The sequence below is a fragment of the Aquarana catesbeiana genome, linkage group LG01, assembly GCF_042186555.1.
Source record: "Aquarana catesbeiana isolate 2022-GZ linkage group LG01, ASM4218655v1, whole genome shotgun sequence".
NCBI lineage: Eukaryota > Metazoa > Chordata > Amphibia > Anura > Ranidae > Aquarana > Aquarana catesbeiana.
The window spans coordinates 973,148,396-973,163,589 of record NC_133324.1 but is presented as its reverse complement, the minus strand read 5'-3'; the positions used below and the strand labels follow the sequence as shown (position 1 = coordinate 973,163,589).

The 15,194-nt window shown below is 43.5% G+C and overlaps 1 protein-coding gene across 2 annotated transcripts in view; it reads left to right on the top strand.

The window, feature by feature from the left end:
• LOC141123342 (cytosolic phospholipase A2 gamma-like) overlaps window positions 1–15,194 on the top strand; it is a 230,560-nt gene that overhangs the window by 138,486 nt on the left and 76,880 nt on the right. For both annotated transcript variants that reach the window (XM_073612048.1, XM_073612049.1), the window contains exons 8-10: window positions 210–350; window positions 5,189–5,239; window positions 13,808–13,843. In XM_073612048.1, the coding sequence (XP_073468149.1) occupies window positions 210–350; window positions 5,189–5,239; window positions 13,808–13,843 (228 nt within the window). The remainder of the gene's footprint in view (window positions 1–209; window positions 351–5,188; window positions 5,240–13,807; window positions 13,844–15,194) is intronic.

The window sequence follows — 15,194 nt, the reverse complement described above, 5'->3', positions numbered from 1 at the left end:
GAATAAAAAAAAGTTTGTAAACAAAACTCTTCTAGTACATGGGCAGCTCTACAGTTGCTCTTTTTTTTGTTATTTGTTTGTTTTTCTTGTCCTTGATGACGTTTGGAAGGACATTGTTTGCAATGAAGAGGAAATAGAGATGACTCTTCAGTTTGTAGAGGAGACAACTCTGGATGGACAATAACTGGAGGAAAATCTTCTCATTTCAGAAGCTTGGTTTGAGTTCACCCCACACAGATCAGGATTTCCTGCTTACGACTGCTATATAAAGACCGAACATCTGGGATGTAGATTTAAAAGAGGACGTTTATTGGAGGTGCTGCCTGAACGTGACTTGATGTATCTTCAAGGTGAGCCAAATCAGAAATGGTCATTAACTAATATGGCAAAAATTCTTACTTGTGCAATTTTTTCATAGCACCAAATCAGAATAGTTGCATTGTTACAGGAATAATTTTTATATATATATGTAGAGCTACCCCCGCAAGAGTAAACTGTGGTGGGTGGAATGAAAAGTATTGGGCGCATGGCCTGGTGGGGGTCCAGGCCGAGACTGCCCTTTACTATCATACAGCAGGTCTTGACTTGATGTGCGGCTCCCGGGACACCTAGTTACTCTCTACTGCTACCCCTACAAGAGCTGCTGGTAGATTTGGGTCCCCTGCTCCTGCCAGCCCTGTGTGAGGCCTCAACCTCACTGACATCAGCAGTATACCTTTCTGTAAATATCAGCAGGCTTACAAGAGTTCCATAGACTCAAAACTCTATAAAAGAATAACAGACTAGAGATGGTCACAATGGAAAAATATGGTTTGTTTCAGATTAGTTTGTTAAGTTACTCATTTTGTTTTGTCATATTCGATATGTTAGACTGATATATTTTAGGGATTAATTTTGTTTATTTTGATTAATTTCATATATTATTTATTTTGAATCAAATTTGAAAATTAATTTGAATTTGAAAATGTATTTGAATTTGAAATAGAAGCATTGCAATAAATACAGTAAGGTATAAAAATGAAATAAGATGATGATGATTCTGACACACGAGCGGATTTTCCGTCAAAAAAATCTTGGATGTTTTTTTGCATACACACGGTCAAACAAAAGTTCGCTGAACTTTCGACCGTCAAGAACGCGGTGACGTAAAACACTACGACGAGCCGAGAAAATGAAGATCAATGCTTCCGAGCATGCATCGAATTGTTTCTGAGCATGCGTAGGAATTTTGCGCGTCGGAATTGCTAGAGCCGATCAGAATTTCCGATCGGAACTTTTTCTGACCGAAAAATATAGAACATGCTCTCAATCTTTTGCTGGCGGAAATTCGGCCAGCAAAAGTCCAATGGAGCATACACACGGTCGCATTTTCCAACCAAAAGCTCTCATCGGTCTTTTGCTGGCCGAATTCTGATTGTGTGTACGGGGCATTAGGCTACTCTATATAACAGAATAAAATAGAATAGAATATATTCTATGGCATTCTATTATTTTCTATTCTATTCTATTATATATGCTATTCTATTCTATTCTGCTGTATTCTAAAAAGCAGTATAAGCAGGAATCGTCATCTTATTTGACTTTTTTACCTTACTGTATTTATTGCAACATTTTTCCATTTCAAATTCAATTCCAAATTCTAATTAATTTTCAATTTTGAATTCAAATCATTTGTCAATTATTAATTCCTTTTCAAATTTGAATAATTTGTTTTGTTATAATTTATTTTGGATTTGTTGAAATTTGTAAACAAATCGGATTTGTTGAAATTCTTAACTATTGTGATTCAGAAATTCGGATACAGCCAAATCTCTGAATAACGTCTGAAATTTGATTCGTAACTGTATTGGCAGGTTTGCGTTATAAAAGTATCACAAAGTATATTGGCACATTGGCTCACGTCAATATACGTCGGTAGAATGGCACAGCTGCGCAAAACAACGTATGGGTACGTTTCAGCCCTTAAAGAGCCACCGGAGGCGACGCACCCGCGGCACTGCAAGGGACCTGATGCGTGTGGCCGGCGGGCATGATCGCAGCCGACCATCCGTGGTCGCGGGAACTAGAGCCAGCACAGGGATTTGCGTGTGTAAACACACAAATCCCTGTTCTGTCTGTCAGGGGGGAGGAGACATATAGTTTGTTCCTAGTGATCAGGAACAGCGATCTCTCTCCTCCTCCAGTCAGTCCTATCCCCATGCAGTTAGACACACACACTAGGAAACACATGTAACCCCTTGATCGCCCCCTAGTGTTAATCCCTTTCCTGCCAGTGACATTTACACAGTAATCAGTGCATTTTTATAGTAATCAGTGCATTTCCATTTTTATAGCACTGATTGCTGTATAAATGTCAATGGTCCCAAAAACAAGTCTAAAGTGTCCGATATGTCCGCCACAATGTCGCAGTACTGCTAAAAAAACGCAGATCACTGCCATTGCTAGTAAAAAAAAATAATGAAAATGCCATATTTAAACCAATCAATATACACTTATTGCGTTTTTTTAAGACTATATATTGGCCTAAACTGATGAAGAAATTTGACATTTTTGGGGGTATTTATTATAGCAAAAAGTAAAAATATTGTTTTGTTTTTTTTTTAAATTGTTGCTTTTTTTTGTTTAAAGAGCAAAAAATAAAAAACGCAGAGTTGATCAAATACCACCAAAAGAAAGCTCTATTTGTAGGAAAAAAGGACACAAATTTCGTTTGGGTACAGCCTTGCATGACCGCACAATTGTCAGTTAAATCGACGCAGTGCTAAATTGTAAAAAGTGCTCTGGTCAGGAAGGGGGTAAAATCATCTGTAAGATGAACTTACACTGGACCCCCTCCCCATCCCCCTAACCCAGAGTGTGGCGATCTCCAGTTCTGATAGATTGTACAGCCGCTTTACCAGTCAGGGGATTTTAAATCCATGTGGCTTTCTCTCCTCTTCACCCGCTGTGACAGGATGGCTACGCGGGTTCTGATTGGTTGGTGCTGCACATGTGACGGCACCAACCAACTAGAATGCTCCCATATGTACCTCCTGACGAGGTACGTTAAGGAAATAATGCCGAGGTTATTTCTAAGCCCCGGACGGTAAGGCGGCTATATGAGGGCTCATAGCGGGAGATCGCCGCGATCCAGGTCAGTGAGACCAAGCTTCCTGTGTAAGTTCACCTCACAGATTTTACTTTAAAGTCAACCAACAGGAACACAAAAAGGAATACACAATTAGCTTCAATAAGTCCATTACAAGGGCTTCAAATTTAAGCATGTACTGTGACCCCAAGGGTATAAATGGTAGCTCCATATGAGACAAATTGCCCCAAGTGGCCAACAAAGTAACAAACATGGATCAATTGTTCCACTTGAGACAAACAAAGGGGGTAAGTTTAGGCCTGAGAGATTATACTGTAAAGCTGAACACAGATCTGTCCTCAGGATAAAGTAATCTGAGTATAGTCTTTGAAGTGATCTTCTGCTGGCTACATTGGGGCCCTTTTGAGATGTTGGCATGCAGAAAAATAAGGGTATGTCTATAGGTTGGGTGTTAAGGTTTCACCTGGAGAAATAAGTAGCAAGGAAGGGGAGTCTTTAGATGCAGTTTGGTTCTTTAAGCAAAGGCAGACCCACTTGCAGCAATGAGGTGTTAGGGTGTGCAGGGTGCAGAGCTCTGGGAAGAAGAACAGATAACTTGGCAGCGTTGGGCCTAGTCTAGCAACAGAATGAGTAATTAGCACAATAGTGAGTGCAGGGTATATAACTGCAACTTATTGCAAATGAAAACTGACAGTGTCAACAACGATTCAGCTTAACTGAGTCTGTGACCTGCTCACCACTCCCCCTCTCTGCAATTCCTCTTTGTCATTTGGTTGGATGAACCGTTGGAGGGTCCCATTTCTCGCAGGTGATCATCACTGATGGCAGGCGAGATGGCAGGTACCTTGGTGGTTCCCTCCTGCATTTCCCCATCAGGCCTTGGTGGTGGTGGCCCATATCCCAGACGGACATTGAAGAGTAGGCACCAGAGCAGTTGATGGTACAGCAGGCTCAGCTCGGTCCAGCCACCTGAGGATACAGCAGCATCCAATGAAACTCAGCACAGCAGGGCTTGGCACTGCACAGCACTTCTCTCATCCTCTCTCCGGTTGACACACTCCCCAACTGACCTTCCTCCTTCCTGGGATTTCATTTTTAAGACACTTCCTGCTCCCAGGTATCCCTGGGTGTCATAGTTGGTTTCCCGGTGATGGCCATGGCTCAGGTTCTTTTCCAGACTACATTTCCCAGAGTGCCACAGCCTAAACTAAAAATAAATAACACTTGCTACTGCCATCTTGTGTAAGGAAAATAGTTCTGCAGCCCGTAACATTACACGTGTAACATCTGTAACATCTGTTTTTATTGATTTTTAGATAGAGACAGGATACCAAAAAATACTGTACATAATAATGAGCTTAAGTTTAACCAACCCCCCCCCCCCCATGTGAATGAGTACAGGGGAAAATTATAAACCTACTCATTCTCAAAGCAAAAAAAAAGTTGTCACCCGGAAATAAATATACCCAAGTGTTTGATAAGTCCTTATTAAAATAATAAAAATCCTCCTAAAATGTCAGATGTTGTAAATCCATCATTAATAACAATGCCCACTGCTCACTGACTCATCAAAATGAAAAAAAAAACTGATGTACCCGGTGCAACAAGACCGATCCTGAATGACCGCTTCCCAAACTGTCTTTATCTAAATAATTGAAGTAGTGGGGATAATAGTGACATCATTGTGATCATATTTGGGCAGTGGTGTCATTGCTATCCCCACTCCTTTGCTTTTATGTTTGTTGATTTCTGGCCATGAAAGCAATGTGCCAGTGACATTGATGGTTGCTAGGGACACAATTGGTGCCAGCACCCGCAACTTGCTTGGCAGCCATATGATGCTCAGCTCTGGATGAGCATGGGGGAACCTAGGTAGGCTCCATCCTAGTATTTACAACATAAAAGAAGACACATTCCTGATTTCCCCTTATGGATAATAACCCTGATATAACTGTCCTTCACAGTTGGAGAGAAAACCCATAGTTAAAGAATATGAATGTGTATATGGCTATGTGACTAATAAATACTATACTTCATTTACAATTCATAACTGAGATCCTCATTGTATTCAGCACTAATGCTGTCTTTTTTTCTCTTCAGGATTGTGGGGCAGTGCACCCGGCGCTGATTGGGTTTGGTTATTCTTTCATGGTAGGTGTTCAACATTTACTTATTAAACCTCCCCTACATGAAGGGATTCCTGGCTTGACAATCCATACAGCCAACCCCTCTCTAACTAATTGATGCAGCAATTAGTAATAATAATAATAAAAAACAAATAAAATCTCTATGCCAGCTTTATTTGGTGTGACTGCCCCTTGCCTTCAAAACCCCATCAATTCCTCAAGGTAGACTTGCACACAGTATATGAAGGAACTCAGTAGGCAGGTTGTTCCAAACATCTTGGAGAACTACGCACAGATCTGTGGATGTCGGCTGCCTCAAATCCTTTTGTCTCTTCATGTCATCCCAGACAGACTCCATGATACTGAGGGCTCTGTGGGGGCCAAGCCATCACTTTAAAGATTCCTTATTTACACTGAAGATATTTCTTAATGACATTGGCTGGATGCTTGGGGTGGTTGTCCGCTACAGAATAGAGTTGGGGCCAATCACAAGCCTCCCTGATAGTACGGCATGATGGATAAATATCTGCCTTTTTTTCCCAGCATTGATGAAACAATTGACTAGGTAACGCTGAGAAGCGTAGACGCAGTGGTCAGCCAAGGGAACTGAATGCAGCAGATGAAAGACACATCATGCTTTCTTCCCTTCCACATCGGAAGATGTCCAGCACTGCCATCAGCACAGAACTGGAAGACTAGTGGGACCAAGGCACCTCCATCTACTGTCTGGAGAAGTCTGGCCAGAAGTGGTCTTCATGGAAGAATTGAAAGAATTGTGGCCAAAAAGCCTCCTATGTGGAAAAAAGGCTAAGTGATTCAACTATGTAGGAAAACCTAGGACTGATGAGTAACATGTGAAATATTTGTCTGTAGCAGGAGGCAGTTTGTTGGGTGAAGGGCTGGAGAGCGATACAATATTGAGTGTCTGCCGGCAACTGAAGCATGGTGAAGGTTCCTTGCAAGTTTGGGGCAAGATTTGGTCAGGATCACTGGTGTCCTCAATGCTGAGAAATACAGGGATATACTACTCCATCATGCCATACCATTAGGGAGGAGATTGGCCTGAAATGTATTCTGCAGCAGAACAACCACCACAAACATACAGCCAATGTCATTAAGAACTATCTTCAGTGTAAATAAGTACAAGGAGTCCTGGAAGTCATGGTTTGGCCCCCTCAGAGCCCGGAACTCACCATCACGGAGTCTGTCTGGGATGACATGAAGAGACAGAAGGATTGGAGGCAGCCGACACCCACAGAAGATTTGTGCTTAGTTCTCCAAGATGTACATAGAACAACCTACCTGCCGAGTTCCTTCAAAAAGGGCGTGTGCCAGGTTCCTTTGTCCAAAAGGGCGTGTGCGAGGAACTTGTCTTGCATACTAAAGGTACACAATTGTCAGCCAACAAACATGAACGTAGTGATGTACTATGAGGAATTTCAGCTCTTGAGCGCCACCCTTTGGGCCCCTTCTGCTAATTTGGTGTTTGGTGAGCATTGATTCCGAGCATGCGTGTTTGTACTTTTCACTTTTGTGTGACTGTCTTGTGTACCGACAATACGAAAATCAGACAACAGACCGGTGTCCACCAAAAAATTACTAGCCTGCCATCCAACATTTGTTGGCTGAAAGTTGGACAACAATTGTCAGAAGAAGCGTACTAATGGTCAGATTTTAGGACAACAGTCTGTCAACAGACAATCCCCTGCCAACTGTACCAGGTGTACGAGGCTTAATGGGCTCAAAATGTTCTCAGTCCCTAATATAGTTATGTAGATAAAGTCCTATGTGTTGTCATGCGTTGATGCGTGTAACAGCGCATTACATTGAGTTAAACAGCAAATGCAATATAAATGGGTTGAAACTCACAGCAATGCATGCAGTAATGGGGTAGGCTGCATTTTATGGCAGGGCAAAGCACAGGGCACCGTGCTGCATTGCAGTGTTTATGCCTTTGGGAGGTGCACTGGGCAGCTATTCACAATAAATTGTACCATCTCTCAAATGTGGGATGATGTAACTTCCACCCATAAACAGGAGTTCAGTCATCCCGGCACACAGGCACCATGCCAGAACGTATACTGAGCTGCGCATGCTCAGCGTACATTTTAAAATAGTACCTTGTGCAATAAATAGCCTGCCTGCTTACACTTTTACAAAGAAAGTCTTTAGTTCTACTTTAAGGGGTCCAATTTGACTAGTACAGTCCAAGAACAAATTAATTCAAAATGTCCATACGTTGTTCTTTGGATGTTCAAAAGCTCCCAATCCCCCTGCCCCCCCGCCCCCAATCCTCCCAAACATCTGTTCAAAACACATACCTGCCGGGGGGCGTGGCCAGCCGGAGACTGGATACTTAATCACACAGCTCGTCAGCCAGGGGAAAGAAACAACGACACAGGCCACACCAGAGATCCCATCCACAGCCATCCTTGCTTCTGCCACAATGGAGAACAAAATTCAGGCCTCCAGGAAGCGTTTCACGGACCACAAACAGCAAAAACTCACTGAATTTGCCTACAAACCAGCGATCAGTGAACAACAAGACACCTCAAGACACCTACACGGACCTCCCGGACGATATCCTGGAGCATCAGCTAGATCCAGGTACCCATGCTGAGACCCCTTGTTCCCCAGAAGGTGATCCCCTACCAGGCAGCCCAGCAAAGGCTAAAATGCAGCTAGATGTGCCGGCGCTGCGGCTGCAGCGTCAGCTAATTGAGGCCCAGGCTCCAAATCCCTTCTCTATGCACCAGGCCTTGCACTCTTCCATGGCCTCCTTCCCCACCTCAGGCCAACCGGTAATCGATACCACCCTAAAGGACATGTTAATCTCCCTGCAGTCCTCACTTATGACTGACTTATCCTCCATGTTCCACAAAATCACCTCTGACTTACACTCTTTAGATGACAGAGTGCATAATACTGAAAGAGGCCTCACTGAATGTACCACCACAATTAATGAAGTCATTGACTCATATGAAGCTGTAAAGGAGGAACAGTCGTGGGTGCGTGCCAAGCTGGCCGATTTAGAGGACAGGTCCCGCAGGAACAATATTAAGCTGAGAGGTATCCCTGAGTCCATACCACCTGCAGACCTACCACAGTATGCAAAAGAACTGATGCACACCATTATACCTGAAGCGTCTCCGAGGGATGTTATAATAGATAGAATACACAGAATCGCTAAACCATCCCACTTGGCAGCCTCGGTCCCTAGAGATGTCCTCATGAGGGTACATTTCTATCACATTAAAGAAAAACTTCTCATGGGCGTCAAGGCTAAATCATCTCTACCTGCTCCATACACAGAGATTCAATTTTTTCCAGATCTTTCCAAGTTCACCCTCCAACTGCGACGTCAGATGAACCCGGTCACCAAGGGCCTTCAGAATCACAAGGTACCCTACAAATGGCGATATCCAGCCACTATCCTTGTTGTGAGGAATGGTCAATCACACTCGATTGTTGACCTAGACAAAGGTCTCCGGCTCCTTCAATCCTGGGGCATAATACCAGAACCTCCCTCAGCAGCTCCAAATGGCAAAGGATCTAGTACACCTCACGGCAACACAAACAACAGATACACCTGAATGGCACACAGATACAAGTCTAAAAGGCCGAATAAGGTCACTACAGCTCCCCTGAGCTCTGACACCAAGCGAACCCCTGTTCTCACACTCCCGAGTTAATAACTTTATATACCCCACAACAGAGGCTTTCAAGGTGATACGCACCTCCTCTTTATTCTCTGCATCATATTGCTCTCATCAGTTCAGCAATCCTACCATTGTCAAAGTGGTTAACAGACTTCCTACCTCTACACCCTTGTGCAGTCCTCATTGTTTTTGTTCCTAACATATTGCTCTATTTGCAGTCTTTTAGCCAACTTGCTTCCAGATTTTGGACTTCTGTCTACCTACTTCTGAATAAAGCTGCCAGGCACCTTAGGATACAGAATACATCGACAAACTGTAAGTGTTGCACACATCACTCACCAACCTCACAACCACAAGATGCCGATCAACATTCTCTCGCTAAACACCAACGGACTCAACCATCCCACCAAGCGCCACTCACTCTGGAAAACCGCTACGGCTCTCCATAGTGACATTCTTTGTGTCCAGGAAACCCACTTGTTAGCATCAAACTCATCCCTTTGTAACAACCGACACTTTCCTCATGTCTTCCACGCAATGCACTCCACTAAAGCTAGAGGAGTCATGATCGCGATCAAAGACACCGTAGATTTCCAACTACTAAATGTCACAACAGACCCAGAAGGTCGCTTTATCGTCCTAGTGTACAGCATTAATAGAGTGACATATTCCATAATCAATCTCTACGCACCAAACTCCCACCAAATGAAATTCTTACGCAGAGTCATAAACACCACCAAATACACTCAAAAAGGCCACGTAATAATATGTGGAGACTTCAATCTAGTACCAGACATATGCATGGATTCCACGTCACCAGCAAAGAGACGAGATTCACCCTTGAAAAAAATACATCTCTTCCCAGGACCTTTATGATGTTTGGTGCTGCCATCATGGTTCAGAACAAGACTTTACTTTCTTTTCCTCCAGACATAGCTCATATTCGAGAATAGATTTGTTCCTAACCGACAAATACATTCTCCAAAAAATATTGAATTCTGTGATCCACACCACGACATGGTCGGACCATGCCCCTATCTCAATTACCATACAAGATTCTAACCTAGGGCAAAACGCATTTATATGGAGAGCTAACAACTTTATTATCCAAAATGACAAATACGCCCTAGAAATAAAAGACCACATTACTGACTTTTTCATGCTAAACAAAGGCTCGGTCTCCAATCCTGCCGTGGTGGGGAGTGCGCACAAGGCGTACATGAGAGGAATGTTACTTAAAATGGGTTTATATCATAAATGAAAGGGGACGCAGCGTGTGGATGAAATCACAGCTCAGATAGAGACCCTAGAATTAAAACACAAAACTAACCCGCAAGACCCACTGACAAACCAATTACTCTCTCTGAGACAGGAACTAAAAACTCTTTTACTTCACTCCTGCAAATTCCTTCAAAGAAAATTTAAAGCGACCACTTATTCCACCTCTAACAAAGCAGGGAAAAGACTTTCACAACGACTTAAAGGTAGACGTGTGAAAACTAAAATATCCCATCGAATTCACCCCCACATGTCAACTCCGCTAAGTAACCCCCAAGACATAGCCGACGCTTTTAGTGCCTACTATGGCGACCTCTACAACCTACACCGGGACCCTCACACCCTGCAACCTACACAAGCCGACATAGATCATTTTCTCAACAATCTAAAACTACCTACTCTGACTGGTGACCAACTGACTGAACTAAATGCTCCCTTTACGACCCAAGAGATTAAGAACACCATAGACTCACTACCTAACGGTAAGGCACCAGGACCCGATGGAATGACAGGGGAATGTTATAAACAATACGCCCCTCAACTAATACCACACCTCATCGAACTCTTCAATCACGCTGCCTCCTCTTCCTCCTTCTCAAAGGAATACCTAACAACATTGGTTATAACGTTACCGAAGCCAGGGAAAGAGTCGAATGTCCCCCAAAATTTTCGCCCGATATCTCTGCTCAACCTCAACCTCAAAATATATGCTAAAGCGATAGCAACAAGACTAATCCAAATTATGCCAACTCTAATCCACCATGACCAGACGGGGTTCAATAAAGGTAGACAGTCTTCTGACACCATCAGAAGAATGATTATTATCATACACCAGGCCGAAAGTATAGGAACGCCTTCTCTGCTCCTGTCTTTGGATGCAGAGAAGGCATTCGATGGAGTCCATTGGTCCTACCTACATGCGGTCCTCCAAAAATTTGGATATCAAGGTAACATTTTGAGTGCCATTATGGCACTGTACTCTAATCCAGAAGCCCAAGTGTATACGGAAGGCATGTTATCCTGTCCGTTTGCCATTACCAATGGCACACGCCAGGTATGCCCGCTATCACCCCTCATATTTACCTTACTCATGGAACCTCTACCGGAACACATCCGTTCCCACCCAAGCAGATCCGGCCTAGTAATTGGCAATGTACATCACAAAATCAGCCTGTTCGCTGATGATGTTATTCTCATCCTTACCAACCCGACTGACTCCCTGGCTGAGGTACAAAAATTACTAAACTGGTTTAGCTCGGTCTCGTACTACAAAGTGAACACTACCAAATCCTTTATACTAGATATCAACATAGACGCTACTATGAAAAACTTATTACAAGCACAATACCCATTTGCATGGGCAACTACAGATATAGCATACCTAGGTATTCACTTACCAAGAACGACTAAAAATCTTTACTCATGCAACTTCCCACCACTCCTCCAGACCATCCAAGCGGTCACATAACAAATAGCAAAGCATGAATTATCTTGGACAGGCAGACTAGCGGCCTTCAAGATGATTTGCCTTCCCCAATTGCTTTACTACTTCAGAACTCTTCCCATCCCACTACCAGCTACATTCTTCAGATCCCTCCATACATTGTTTAATAAATTCCTGTGGAATGGCAAACGACCTTGATGTGCCCACTCCAAATTGATTAAACACAAACTAGCTGGTGGTATGGGTTCTATAGACTTTGAAGATTACTATTTAGCAGCTATAGCTATTCTAGCCTAGTTACCAGGTTGGTTCCAACCTAGTCCGAGAACACTATGGGGACATAGAAGACTATGGGGACAAATAGAAGACTCTTTGCTCATCCGCCCTAATCTAAAAACCTGGTTACTCAGCATTCCGTTGGGCTCCACAGTACCGACGTATTTATCTCCTACCATGAAAGCCTCGGCCCATGCGTGGTCGAAATTGACAGCCTCCCACACATATAAACCTAGCACCCCACAATCCCACATACACTTAAATGTTCTTCAACATTTAATGCCTGACCTCTCACTAACAGCTTGGACTATAAAAGGTATACACTCACTACAAGATATACTCCGTGACAACAGCATTAAAACATTTTCCCAACTACAATCAGAATTCAACCTCCCTGCAACCGAACACTTTACATACTTACGCATACACCATCGCCTACGCACTATCAATTTCCCTACCTACAACATTCACCCAAAGACCTGGGAATACCTCACTAATAGTGCCACGAAAACCAAGGGTATCTCATACTTTTACAACACTCTCCACCAAAAACAAACCTTCTCCAAAACAAATGAACATCATAAATGGGACAAAGACCTTGCCTGCATCTACACAGAATCCCAATGGCAGCAGGCACTTAAAACTGTCTACAAAGTCACCAAATGTGCGGCCCTTTGGGAGCTCACGCAAAAAATTTCCTTACGCTGGTATATAACCCCAGCCAAACAATCGTTCTTTATTCCCCGAATCCCCAACACATGTTGGAGATGTAAAGCTTCTCTAGGGGACCTGCTTCATGTTTTATGGTCATGCCCTTCCCTCCAGACATACTGGGAAAAGGTCTTTCGACTAATCTCAACGATAACCCGAATCAAGACCCCCCCTCACCAGCACTGGCAATCTTAAACCTCACTATTGAAGACATCCCATACTCCTTCAGACATGTAACTACACACATACTCCTGGCAGCAAGACTCAACCTAGCAAGACAATGGAAGTCAGATAGCCACCCAACACTAACCCAAGTAGTAGACATAGTTGCCCTACACTTCAGCTACGAGATCACATCAGCAGCCCACACGGGCCACACAACAAAAATACACACCTACTGGCAACCTTGGAAAGACTGGACTAATACTGCATCCATCACATAATCACTTGGTTAAACAATACTCTTTCTTGACCGAGCAATATTGGATACTCTCCCAACATTAATTCACAAAGGTTCTGTTTAATTAATTTTAGATAAACTCAGTTTTATAGGATTTGTACACCAGGCGCTCTCTGCTGGTGTGACACTATAGATCCCAGTTGGGGTGTCACACCAGTGAAGAGGGCTATTAACGGTAGTAACGTAAGACTTTTAGGAAAATTGCAACTTGTTCATAACTTGTTACACATGTATACTGTGAGCAAAAACTATTCACATCTTGTTAAAGCATATTCACATATTGTTAAAGCACTTTGACGTTGTTGCACAATGTACAGTTCTAATTGTAAAATGTATTCCTTTGCAAAAATTAATAAACATATGGAATAAAAAAAAAAAAAAACATACCTGCCCAGCAGATCCAATGTTGTCCTGCAGTGATTCACTATTCAGGTTGCCTGCCATCTTGATCCTCCTCAGCCAGCTTCTACTTCTGGGTTCAGGCAGCCCGGCCCCCAATGACATGTGAGCTCTGCCCCTTGGCACATGCTCTGCACACGGACTCCTACAGACTCCTTGGATATGTGAGAGACGGGGGTCTCCCAGGAGGCTACAGGAGCAGGTCATGTCATTATGGACTGGACAACAATGGTGACAGGGAATGGAAAAAAATAACCAGAAAGAGCCCCCCCAAATATAAACTGCCTATTGTGATTATTGTATTTTTTTAATTGTATTTAATGTTCTTCAATTAAAGACAATATAACAGAATGTATTGTTCTACAGACATGTACACAAATTTCATCCAGTGGCTGAAGGGAGGTAAGAAGTCAACTTTAGACCTCTTGGTAACTCCAGATTACCAGTAAAATTAAAATGTCATGTACTTCCTGTGATCACCTACCTGTCGACAATGGGAGTCTGGATCCACCAGGTGCCTGGACTGACACCCTTCTCAGCCACTCAGCGAGTCGCTGAGAGTCTGAGACAGCTGCTCCCCACCCCCTCCACAGCTCAGCGCTCCAGTAAGCGTGGAGGAGCAGAGCAGAGAGCTGTGACTGACAGTCTACAGCTCTCTGCTTAGGGAGCTCTGAAAACCGAGTGATCGGCAGTGTTTGATCGCTCGGTTTTTAGTGCAGAGGCGCTGGGGGCAGATGCAGCATCCACCTAGGTAAGTATGAATAGGGAAAATAAAAAAGAAACCCATACTTCTCTTTTAAAGACGTCATGTTGGAACAGGAAGAGGGGCCATCCCCAAATCATGTTCCAACATGACTGCGCACAGTGCACAAAGCAAGGTCCATAAAGACATGGATGAGCGAGCTGGGGGTGGAGGAACTTGACTGGCCTACAGAGTCCTGACCTCAACCCGATAGAACATCTTTGGGATGAATTAGAGCGGACACTGCAAGCCAGGCCTTCTTGTCCAACATCAGTGCCTGACCTCACAAATTCACTATTGGAAGAATGGTCCTGTGATCCAGATTATAAAAACAGCAAAGTCCATCCAGGGGTCACTCAAAAACCAGCAGGATCAACATGGAGGCCCAGCAGGAATAGGCACTGGAACGCCCCCATGAAGGCAGATGTATGGCAGAGGGATTGTATTATGTCCAGTATGACATCAAAAGGTCTGCTGGTGTAAAATGTCCCATGAGAGAGGGGTGTGAGCGCACACCCTAAATTTGGCTAGCCACCCTGCCCGGAATTTTAGTATGTGGGCTCTCACCCCTCTCTCATGGGACATTTTACACCAGCAGACCTTTTGATGTCATACTGGACATAATACAATCCTTCTGCCGTACATCTGCCTTGCTGGGGGCGTTCCAGTGCCTGGTCTTGCTGGGCCTCCATGTTGATCCTGCTGGTGTGGTGAGCGGTCTTGGGTTTTTGAGTGACCCCTGGATGGACTTTGCTGTTTTTTATAATCTTTGTGGCTGATATCCTGCTTTTATTATTAATTGTCAACATTGTTAATATTCTTTATAAAGCAAGAAGGGATTCTGAAACATGTTGGGTGTGGTTCCAGTACTCTGTCTTTCCAAGTCCGGAACCTATGAGTAGTAGCCACTGCTATGCCATGTTGACATGTTTTTTGTTCAGCCACCAATTTTGTTTGCATGTATATATACCTTTTATCTCGTATTAAGAAAATTATATATTTTTTCATTTT